The sequence below is a fragment of the Sander vitreus genome, chromosome 3 (genome assembly GCF_031162955.1).
Source record: "Sander vitreus isolate 19-12246 chromosome 3, sanVit1, whole genome shotgun sequence".
Classification (NCBI taxonomy): domain Eukaryota; kingdom Metazoa; phylum Chordata; class Actinopteri; order Perciformes; family Percidae; genus Sander; species Sander vitreus.
The window spans coordinates 1832724-1844060 of NC_135857.1; the positions used below are offsets into that span (position 1 = coordinate 1832724).

Sequence of the window (11337 nt, forward strand, 5' to 3'; positions counted from 1 at the left end):
TTTCTCTACGCCACAGAGTACCTGGTTATTATCGGCAGGTGTCGCCCCCTAACGTCCGGAGTTTGCACAGGATATCGTGTCGAATTAATTCAGTCTGCCATCTAGCGGATTGTTTAAGTCACCACACTGAGACACAATGGCCTCTAGTATGTTAAAGGACAATTACACCAATTTTCAACATTTCTTCAACAGTAAGCTATGTACCGGTCAATATGACTGGGCAATACAAATACTTTTTACTTTGTCAAAAGTAGGAAAAGCACAGGTGTGGGCTCACTGTCACACTTTACCACCATATCACATGTCTGCCTTTACATTATTCTCTACTGTATGTTGGAGGACATTTCCAATAATTAGCCTAATTGACCTAAACAAATGTAATGTACAAGTGGGACAATAGTAAGTAACAATAGGCGACTGTTTTCTGGGTTCTGTTGTTGTAAATGAATATGATTTATGGTCTTGCAGGCCAAATGAAACGTCTTGCTCATGCTTGGCCAGTACTTGCATCATCATGGTCGGATTTAACAGGAAGCTTCAGAGCTTTGAAAATGTGTTATGGTGTATAGCATACACTTATATCTAAACATTATATTTAAAGTACACTTACCTTACTATTCTATAAAGATGGAGATATTGCATAGTGGTGCATAAAATAACATAAGATGCTTAAGTGCTGTTAGAACTACTAAAAAAAAAAAAACATGAAAGTGATATGCCTTTGTACATGGCCACTAGGTTTTTATCCAGCAGCATTAACGTTTGGGTCACAGTTAGGTAAGCGATGTGTGATCCTGCAGCAGATTAACAATGAGCACTGAGGTCACATGTAGTACAGAATATTCACATTTAATAACCGGTGCATACATTTCAACAGCTAACAATCAAACAATTATTAAAAGCGTAGATATTGTTGAAATATAAATGAAAATGAAAATTGAAATATAAGTATGGCTAATATTAAAGTCTTTTAGCAACAGATGTCTTAACACTGCATTTGAAGAATGATGGTAGAGTGGCCCTGGGTGGAAAATGTTTTTGGGAATGGTGTGAATTAGCTTCACTGTGTCACAAGCTATAGTTTCTGTGTTGACAGTTTCAAAGTTGTGAATGCTGTGAAGGAAAGGCCACATGAACACCCTGCTTTCCACTATTTCATTCCCTAAATTGATAACCATATACCCTTTTTGCATTTTTTTAAATAAAGGCTAAGCATATTTGAAGGACTGTCACTTTACTTTTGCAAATACAGTACGACCACACATTATTTTGTGCATTGTACAAGAGTTGAAATTTCACATTACATAAAATAGTGTACTGTATGTAGCTGAAGCCATTGATGAATGAGACAATGAGGCACAAAAATGCACTCATAGCTCATTGTGTATCAGTAGCACATGTGTATAGCTTTTGTTCAAACTTGTCTGACATCTACACCCTCTAAGGACTTCAGAGTCGTCATCATGGAAATATGGAAAAGGCCTTCACCCGACTCTTCCCCTTGTGCAGGATCAAGGCTGTTAACATCAGGGGTTTGAGTGGTTGTACATTTAGCACTTAGTCCTTGAGTTTCTAGTCAGAAGTCTTTATCTTCGGAGGATGAGATGACCATCACCTCCCGGCTCTTAAAGTCCCACACTGCTGTGAGATGGAAGGCCATATTGGAGAAGACCACTAGATACTCAAACAGGGCAAATAATGTGTAACCTGTGAAAAGAAGAAACAGGGATATATGACAGACATATGTTTTGGTCAGTATTTTGTAGCTACAGTTTTACATTACTGTCCACATGACCGACAAGTTTTTGAATGTAGTATCATTCTCCAGGAAGCACTGTTATTGGCCCTCACAGATTAGAACGTAATGATCAAACTCAATGAATACTTACTCCCTGATTCACAGTACATGTTGTGTTTCCAATAAAAGAATACGGCGAAAGCACAGAAGGATACGTTGAGAAGTAAGAAGCGTACTTTCCAATGGTGAGACTTGGCATCCTTTAAGGGAGAAAAAAGAATACTGAATATAAATGAAATGCTGCAATTGACATGATGGATTTCAGTCTGTAGTGTTTGATTTGGCATTCCTTACCTCAGGACTTAATGAATACTTCTTAATAGTCTTCCATAAACGGCAGGTTATCAGCATGTGGATAAGGGAACTGACTATGAAGAGCACAAAACCTTCCTTATGTACAACTAAGGAGCAAAAATATACAAAGAGAGGGATACATTTGGTATAAAGTAAAGCACAGTAATTGTAATAATGAATTTCCAAATAAAAGTTCAACTTTGATTCAATGCATTAACCGGCCTTTCACAGTGGCCTAACTCTGTATCATACTTCAAACAACTGAAATTACAATTCATTAATTTCCCCTTTTAATACTAATTTAAATGCACCAACATTTCACAAAAAATCAATCATGATCTCTGTTAATTTAGGAGGTAAATTAAAGCTTCACAGCGTGTCATTTTTCAAAGGGAAAACAGAGGTTTAAATAAAACCTCTCCAATAAAAACTATGGGTTACTCACAGTATGTTTCACTGGATGATACATATGTGAGGAGCAAGAGGCCGAGGTTTTCACAAATAGAAAAGGCCAGGTTGAAGCAACAGAGTGAACTCTCAGGGCACCTCGAGGAAAAACGTGTTTTGTAAAATTTGAAGTAGGTAAATGCCACCAGGATCCTTGGTGCCGAGTGCAGTCCAATACAGAACCGCCATATGTGGCACTCAGGACTTAGGCTTATTGAGGCACTGATAGATGGCAGGTAGTTAGGAACCTGGAAACACACAGTAATGATTTAGTATATCTTAAAAAGAATCAAGAAAAACATGGTTGGTTCAGTTTTCAAAAAAAGGAAATTACCTGGCAATGTGTACTAGTAGAGTCCTCATGATGAAAAACGGAGGATATGAAGACACATGTTATTAGGCCAAGCAGTGGTAGGCACACAGTGGCCACAACACAGGCGGGGAATGATACTCTGATGACCAGGGGCCTCTCATGCCCCAAGATACTTGAGCCTTGTAGCATCTTGGTCTGAACAGTGAAAACATATGATTTAAAAAACATCTTGCAAAGGCAAATGCATGTGGCATTAATAACTTTCTCCAATTCGAAATACAATAGGCTACATATAAGGGTATTTATGGAGATTAGTACAAATATATGCAGTTAGATGCTGTCAATATTCACTCTATTATTAGGCTCTAGGACATCTTGATACCATAGTTTGTTACATATACATGCATTTACTGAACATCTAAAGTCTGAAAAACCAAATCAACCCACCTCCACTTGGTTTACTGTTTCCTAATAATTTCCACCAAAAAAATTAAAGCACTTGGCTTGTCAATAACGACGCTATAACAATAACATTCATGATATCAGGCAGCAGGGTGGAGCAGAATGTTCCCGATAGGATGCTGCCTTTAGAAACGGGCTGGGGATCATCCAGCCATCTTACATTCCTGTGACAATTTTGCATCCACTAAATTCCATTTGAATGAGTGCAGCATCCTTCTTCTTGGGCGACAGAAAGCAGGAGGAAAATACAGTGCGTGAAAAACATCAGCCCCCGGAAGAGAAAGTGAGCGGAGGAGAGGGCTGAGGCTGCTACGTTTGCGCGGCGCAGCCTATCAAAAAAATATACACAGATCACATACATGTTAAATAATGTAGGGTATAAAATGTGTCTCTTAACAATGTTAGAACAGGCTGTTTAAAACAAAACAAAAAAATATCGCGTAATTGTTAGTGGGGGGCGATGATGGGAGCTCTGCGTGGTGCTGCAACAGAACACAGGACCGATTGTTTTTACACTGTAAAATATATCCTATCAGAGACATGATGTGCTGTACGTGTGCGCAACTAGCCGTTTGTGAGTCCGATGGGCTGTGTGTGGGCCTACTGTATGTGGTTAACATGTGCTGCTGCCCCGCCTCTCTTCTCTTCTCTTCTCTTCTCTTCTCCAGTATAGTCCGTGGCATTTGGTGGTCTGTGCAGTTCACCAACAGCTGCATTCGCCCTCAGTCTGATTTCTTTTTAGTGAATGAAACGTGTTAGGCACACAGCAGCTCAAATGGTCTTTGGGTCGAGATAATTTGTTTCAGCAAGATGAAACGATGGAGAATGCAAACTTTATTTCGCTTCCTTCTGTTTGTCAGTATTTTGCAAAGTAAGTTTCCATTCCTTTTATTTTTAATTTACCTCATGTGATCTAAATCGCAGTTGTTTTTTTTTTAAATTGTCTGCAGTTTATTGCAGTTAATTCCAATGAGAACACGCTGTGCCAGCAAAAATATTTGCATCAAATATAATATTATTTATTTTAATCAGTAGTCAGTGTCATTTTAATATTTTGTGGATCATCCATTTCCTCTCAGATTTCCACCCCTTTTCCACGCAAGCTGTTACCCAGAATCCACAAAGTTGGAGCCATTTGTTCAGGGATTTGCTATCATCGTAATCCCGTAGACCTTCTTTGTATTTAGCTCAGGGGCTTTATTAAAACAGCGTTTCAGAGTTAACATCTGGCCAGCAAAAATCCATTGTTGACACTGCAAAAAAAGCTCCAGTTAAAATATGAACTGTTTCCATTTTAAAACTAATCTAACATCTCATAGAGTTCTTGGTAACTTGGAATTATCAATGTAGAAGTGGTATGAAAAATACCCATGAACAAGTATATCTAAAGATGGCGTTTACTGCTCATGTTGAATCATTTTTCGTATTACTGTTTTGATTTAATCTCCCTTTTTAGGCTCATTTTGATACTCATATGTTGTTTGTCATATCAATGTGTTGATATTCAACACATGCTAAACTCCACATTAACAGTCTGAACACAGAAACACTGCTGGTACTTAATGGCAGATTTCCCTGATCCCTATCTAGAGCTTTATAGTAGGGCAAACTATCTGGACATCCCTCGTTGTCCCCCATCACCATCTGTCACGAATTCACATTTTCTATTCACATCTGACCACCTCAGCATCCACTGCATGCATTTGTTTCGAATGTCACCGTCTGGATAATTGATTGATCAACCATGATCACATCAGAATGTCCTTTAGAGAAAATACTTAAAGGTACACTGTGTAGTGTAAGTATTTTATTAGCTAAAATCAATGTCTTCATTCATAAATATGTCCTCATTGGTGTAAAATTACCTCTGCCATTGATCTGACTTGATCTGATCGTAAGCAAAGAATTTCTTATCTGTATTTACACTGGATGCGCAAGTCCAAGGAGGCTTCCATGTCGCATGCCGCCATTTTGAAAAACTAATCGCTGAGAGGGACATACAGCACTAGCCTACCTGTCTAGCTAATCCACAACGCGTTTTGGTTCAGAGTCAGCGTCACGTGACTGAAACCAGCTGAAACGGAGAAGGAGATCAGTGAGAGGCGCTTGTCACTGCCCCGGCAAATTTCAAAGCCTGGACTGCACTTTAGTTCATAACGGAGGATCATGCTTATGCCGAGCGCCAGGAGAAGGAATCCTCGTCGCCAAAAAAGCGAAAAAGGGAATTAAAAAGGCAACGTGACACATAACGGCTACCGTAGATGCAACACACATTTGAAAAAGCGAGGCGCACTATTCGTTTGAATGCCAAATACAATTTCCCCACTAGATGGGAGAAATTCATACCTAGTGTACCTTTAATTTTGCCTGAGTAATACAATATAAAGAAAACTTAATGTGGCATGATTAACTGAAATAAAACAGGTGCCTTGGGGTGATATGGGTGTCAATTGTTTCTCTCCCTGTCTTAGCCTGTTGGTGTGCTCAGGGGAAATACGCTCAGAAGCTCCTGCATGACTTATTCACTGACTACACTAGTGCCCTGAGGCCTGTGGAGGACACAAACACCATACTGAATGTGACCCTGCAGGTTACACTGTCACAAATTATCGACATGGTAAAACACCACAGTGCACACAAGTCACCACCACATTGTATGTGTTAAGTGAATCTGTGCAGATACCCACACAATAATGCCATTTTTATATTTAAGCATATCTCGGTTTTACCTGCAAAATCTGTTTGTCTTCTGTTGTTGTCAATCATTTTCTGTAATTTTCAATGTTTTACAGGATGAACGAAACCAAATTTTGACTGCATATTTATGGATACGACAAGTGTGGGTTGATGCACACCTCAAATGGAATAAAGATGATTACGATGGACTCGATACCATTCGAATACCTAGTAGTTATGTATGGAGACCTGATATAGTCCTATATAACAAGTAGGTCCCGACTGGTATTGGGTTAATCAGTGTGGCTCCTGTTGGTCAGTATAAAAGACACAAGCTGAACATTCCTCGAAGCCATTATTTGTAGGAGTGTCCAGACCCTTTGTCTGTTTTTTATACTAAAGTAATGACAAGAAAAACAGTATTATACATATTGAAACTTTACAATTACAATTGGAGTCAGCACATTTATGACAAAGAGCAAAGAGGAAGGAACACTAACCACATGCTGATAAATTGTAACTTATTGAAAAATATATAAAATGCAGACAACACTGAGGGATGAGTACAACTCTCTTAAATGTGTTGACTCTTCCCTCAGTTGGTGTACTTGTGCCTTTACATCCTGATCAAGTTTCTTTCTAAAGTTTTCTCTATCTACTCCAGGACATTACAGCTGCTCTTCAATTATTTTTTAAAGGTTTTCATTTGCTCCTGTTATTAAACTCAGTTTCTAAGTTGTATTTGTTTTTCAGTGCTGATGACCATTTCACTGGCTCCATGGACACCAATGTGGTGATCCGGCATGATGGCCAGATAATGTGGGATTCCCCTGCTATCACCAAGAGCTCCTGCAAAGTGGATGTGTCCTTTTTCCCCTTTGATTCTCAGCAGTGCAGGTTTACATACGGCTCCTGGACCTACAACGGTAACCAGCTGGACATCCTGAACGCCATGGAGAGCGCTGACCTGGCTGACCTGGTGGAAAATGTGGAGTGGGAGGTGATGGGAATGCCGGCTAAGAAGAACATTATTCAGTATGGTTGCTGTGCTGACCCTTACCCTGACGTGACCTATACACTGAAACTGAAGAGAAAAGCTTCCTTTTACGTCTTCAACTTGCTCATACCATGTGTGATGATCTCTTTCCTGGCACCACTGGGCTTCTACCTGCCTGCTGACTCTGGAGAGAAGGTGTCTTTGGGTGTCACCGTGATGCTGGCACTCACTGTTTTTCAGCTGTTGGTTGCAGAGATCATGCCACCCTCTGAGAATGTGCCACTTATTGGTAAGGGCAATAAACTAGGGGGTCAAATCCAAACATGTGTGATGATTAAGGGCCCTTTCACACCTGAAAGTCCGCACCGAGGTCCGAACCAAAGTTCATGTTTCGGTTAGTTTTGGTTTGGTTTTACATTGCAATTATGCGAGCGAACTGAAGAACTTTACATAACATACTTGCATCCTGTCGTCATCATCTATGTGGGCTGCGTCTTCCTATACTTGACATTGATGGGTTGTAAATGGATGTGCGTCTGACGTCAGCGTGTTGTCAATTTGGCGGGTAGATAATACTCTTTGGCCTTGACAAGAATATATAAAAAGATGCATATATAGTTGCCACTATATTGTTATTATTATGGCATTACTACCTGCAGCACCAACTATACTCGAGGCTAGTTCAAGTTCGCCAAATGAATGTCGTTGTGCAACCTCTTTATCGCCGCTGGCAGGAAAGGAAGAGAAGACTGCAAACAATCTGCTATTTATTATCTTCTCTCGTTGTTTATGCTGGAAAACCGGAACTCTGAGAGTCCAAACCATCCAAAACATGATTTTGATATAGAAACGAACCGAACCATGGTTCAGTTTGATCTGGACTGAGACTGCCTTTTTTTGTCCAACCAAATTTTATCCCTTTGGTCTGGACCGTGGTGAGGTTTCACACCTGTAATTTTGGTTCAGCTCAAACAGAAAAGTCTGAAAATCCAGACTAAACTAAGTAGGTGTGAAAGGGCTCTAAAACGTTATGTTGATTTCCTTATTTTCTTCCACAGGAAAGTATTACATTGCAACAATGACCATGATCACTGCCTCCACCGCCCTGACCATCTTCATCATGAACATACACCACTGTGGCCCGGATGCCAAACCTGTTCCCAAATGGGCCAAGAAAGTCATTCTGCAGCACCTGGCCAGAATGTGCTTTGTTTATGAAGTCGGGGAGAACTGCTTGTCACCACAGCCGGAGAAACAGGAGCCTCCTCTTGTAAAGAACATCAACTGCACCATGAATGGTCAGATAGGACAAGGCAGAGAGGACTGTGTCTTCAAAATGGAGAGAGGACAAGAGACAGTGGGCTCCATGACTGCAGAGGAGAGGGAAGACATGGATCAGATGATGAGCCCGATAGGCTCAATTGGGAAGAACCCCACCGACAACTACAGCACTTGGAAGAATGGCATTTTCATGAGCATGGACTGTGGAGATTTGGGGGGTCAGGGTAGATGCAGGAAGGGAGGTGTGAGTGATGGAGACAGAAAAGACAGAGATGTTTCCTGCAACAGCCAAAGCAACGAGAAGCAGCTGCTGCGTAACATTGAGTACATAGCCAACTGTTACAGAGATCAGAGGGCAACGCAGAAAAGGACTGGGGAATGGAAGAAAGTAGCAAAAGTTTTAGACCGCTTCTTCATGTGGATATTTTTCATAATGGTGTTTTTAATGAGCCTTCTCATCATGGGAAAAGCCATCTAACTGCAGATCTGAGAAGTTGACTTAAAGGACAATTCTGGCGCAAAATGAACCTAGAGGTTAATGACATATGTGTACAGAGTCGAACGTTCTCTGGGATATGTTTTCATGCTGATCGAATGCGTCTCTAGCTTTAAATAAGCTACCGCAAACCGGTGGTTAGCTGCTAACGCTAGCTACGACGAACGCCGTGCAACCAGTAACCAGTAACATAGCACAAAGACAGCGTTTGTGATTCGACTGCTCATGACTGTTTTCCAAGATGGCTCCCGCATGTAAACATGAACGCTACTGTCTTTATAATCTATCTTTTTAATAAACTGTCTGTACACTTACAAAGTTGTCAATGCTTCGGTTTGCATGTAGGGACCCTCATTATGCTACCGTTGAAGTGTGGTGCTATTATGAGCCTCGTTAGTGGTATAGAAATAGCGATTTACCCTCTGCCCCGAAAGCTAGCGTTAGCAGCTAACCACCGGTTTGGGGTAACTTGTTTAAAGCTAGAGACGCATTCGATTAGCATGAAAACATGTCCCAGAGAACGTTTGACTCGGTACACATATGTTATTAACCCCTAGGTTCATTTTGCGGAATTGTCCTTACAGGACAGTGTTAATTGGTGTACATAACACAGATATTATTACAGGTTAGTACAGATTTCATTAAGTACTACACTTTATCCAATAATTTGAATAACATTCATATAGCACTTTTTCTTAAAGTCTTAGAAATGGTCTATTCTGGAGGTCATGTCATCACCCACCCTACTGCAGTCCTAATTATAAGTAGAGTTAGATATTTGATAAACGTCTTGTTTATGGGTTTTGTTGTTGTCAACTTGCGTTCCCCAACTTTTGTCCCAATCTTGTGTGAAAGTCACTAAGCTCAGCCAAGAAATATAAGTCTGTTAGCTAATCAATACAAATTTCTACTGATGGTATTTCCACAGTGTTGTGCTTTTATTTTAAATAAAGGAAATGGTTTAGTTAATTAGTTTCTATACACTTATTTCTTTGTGTCTAAGTCATCGGATGACAAAAAACTTACTGATTCAGTACAAAAGTGAAATGATAGAACAAACAACACACCAGACAGTTGTTGCTCTGATGATGTCGGGGGCATCAGCATGTGGCTTTATTTTAGTAATGAAAATAAATACATTAATAAACACATTAGCATAAGCATGATGTATTAATATTTGCAATATGTATGTGTATTAGACTGTAATAGACTTTAGGTGGAGGAAAAAGAACTACTTCATCCCTTAAATACAATCCCAATACAAAAATTTACTAAATTTACTTTCATGACATGAATCAGTGAAAGAGAGAGAATCACCCAACTTTACAGAAGAGTCATTAAGAGATACAAGCAGGCAAGCTTTTGTACATGAAATCAGAGCAGGAGAAAACCAGGTCTCAGTGTAGCTCACATGGATTATCTGTTAAATCCCCCGGATCACCACCATTTGCTTGGCTCTTGATGCGTATTATCCCTGGTCTATGACTCTTTAATCTGAACCCAAAGGAAAATAGAATGCTTAATCAGCAGAACTGTGTTTTGAATCAGTTTTGATTTGGAAAAAAATGAATTGAGAAATGTGTATTGTCAAGTAGAGAATAGCTTTTCAGTCAGAATTAAACTGAGATGCAAGGGACAACTTAATCAGAGAGTTCCTGAGGCCTACAAGACCAAAATACTTTGTCATTACAGCAAACGGACAGTAGTTCTGGGAATATTCAGAACATTTCTACTTATGTCACTTTAAGATTTTGTCATATGAAAAAAGTCAGATTTAGTTCAGAATGTTAATATATATCACATATTTATCCATATAAACAGGTCAAAAACCAAACAGCTTTCAATTTAGGATATTTAAGAGGATGTTAAATATATCCTTTGGAGTTTTAGGACCAAAGAGTATATGTGTTGGGTATACAATATTGTACAACAAGTAGTTTTTTATATTGTACGGTTGTACTGTAGTGACACACATTATTGAGATCTAATTCTGACTTCAAGTCTGTCAATGAATATGCTACACGAAGCATACTACCTGCAACTCAGTGGAAACAAATACATGAAAATACACAAATCTTATGCTCATCGAAACTCATTATAGAAATAGTTTAGGCAAGGTCAATGGAAATTATGATTTTAGTGAATTTCATGCTAATCTAGCATTAATACACAAGAGGTTGGTAAAGAACTTGTTTGTGGGCTCTAGCACACAGGGGGGCAGGGAAACCAGCGTAGACACTTATTCTAGTCTTCATAATTAATGATGATAATTTGCTGTGTTCATCTTACAAATTTATCAATAAACCACATGTAATGTGGTACCAGAAGACACAGATGGTGTGTTTCCTTGCCTTTTTATGATAGTTTTTAAGACACTGAACCTAATCAGAATTTCACATACTTACATGACTATGCAGAAAGAAATGTAACTTCAATAAAAAAAAAAAAGTAGCTATTGTTTTAATTGAAGCAGGCATCTGCATATAAAACATATTTGTGTTCAGACCAAGTGTAACAGGTGATGTGCATCTTTATATCCAAAGTAACAAAGTATGAACAGAAAAGAGAAGGTT

At 39.3% G+C, this 11337-nt stretch overlaps 2 protein-coding genes across 2 annotated transcripts; one reads left to right on the forward strand and one right to left on the reverse strand.

Moving 5' to 3' along the window:
* Positions 1-1576: 1576 nt before the first annotated feature.
* On the reverse strand, positions 1577-3041 carry LOC144512300 (acyltransferase PGAP2-like). The gene is made up of 5 exons (XM_078242969.1): positions 2874-3041; positions 2538-2787; positions 2093-2199; positions 1890-1998; positions 1577-1707 (listed from the first exon to the last, which is right to left on the reverse strand). The coding sequence occupies exons 1-5, from the start codon at positions 3039-3041 to the stop codon at positions 1577-1579; spliced, it is 765 nt and encodes a 254-aa protein (XP_078099095.1).
* Positions 3042-4124: 1083 nt separating this feature from the next.
* Positions 4125-8746, forward strand: chrna10a (cholinergic receptor, nicotinic, alpha 10a). Its single transcript, XM_078242982.1, has 5 exons — positions 4125-4185; positions 5786-5931; positions 6107-6261; positions 6744-7276; positions 8046-8746. The coding sequence occupies exons 1-5, from the start codon at positions 4125-4127 to the stop codon at positions 8744-8746; spliced, it is 1596 nt and encodes a 531-aa protein (XP_078099108.1).
* Positions 8747-11337: the final 2591 nt, after the last annotated feature.

What these genes read in the sequence shown, in the direction of transcription:
- LOC144512300 (XM_078242969.1), bottom strand. Translation starts at nt 3,041, where the DNA reads ATGCTACAAGGCTCAAGTATCTTGGGGCATGAGAGGCCCCTGGTCATC. An exon ending in CTACTAGTACACATTGCCAG is followed by an intron (nt 2,788 to 2,873) that starts GTAATTTCCTTT and finishes GTGTGTTTCCAG; the next exon opens with GTTCCTAACTACCTGCCATC. An exon ending in AGTATTCATTAAGTCCTGAG is followed by an intron (nt 1,999 to 2,092) that starts GTAAGGAATGCC and finishes TCTCCCTTAAAG; the next exon opens with GATGCCAAGTCTCACCATTG.
- chrna10a (XM_078242982.1), top strand. Translation starts at nt 4,125, where the DNA reads ATGAAACGATGGAGAATGCAAACTTTATTTCGCTTCCTTCTGTTTGTC. An exon ending in GTTTGTCAGTATTTTGCAAA is followed by an intron (nt 4,186 to 5,785) that starts GTAAGTTTCCAT and finishes TCCCTGTCTTAG; the next exon opens with CCTGTTGGTGTGCTCAGGGG. An exon ending in GATATAGTCCTATATAACAA is followed by an intron (nt 6,262 to 6,743) that starts GTAGGTCCCGAC and finishes TTTGTTTTTCAG; the next exon opens with TGCTGATGACCATTTCACTG.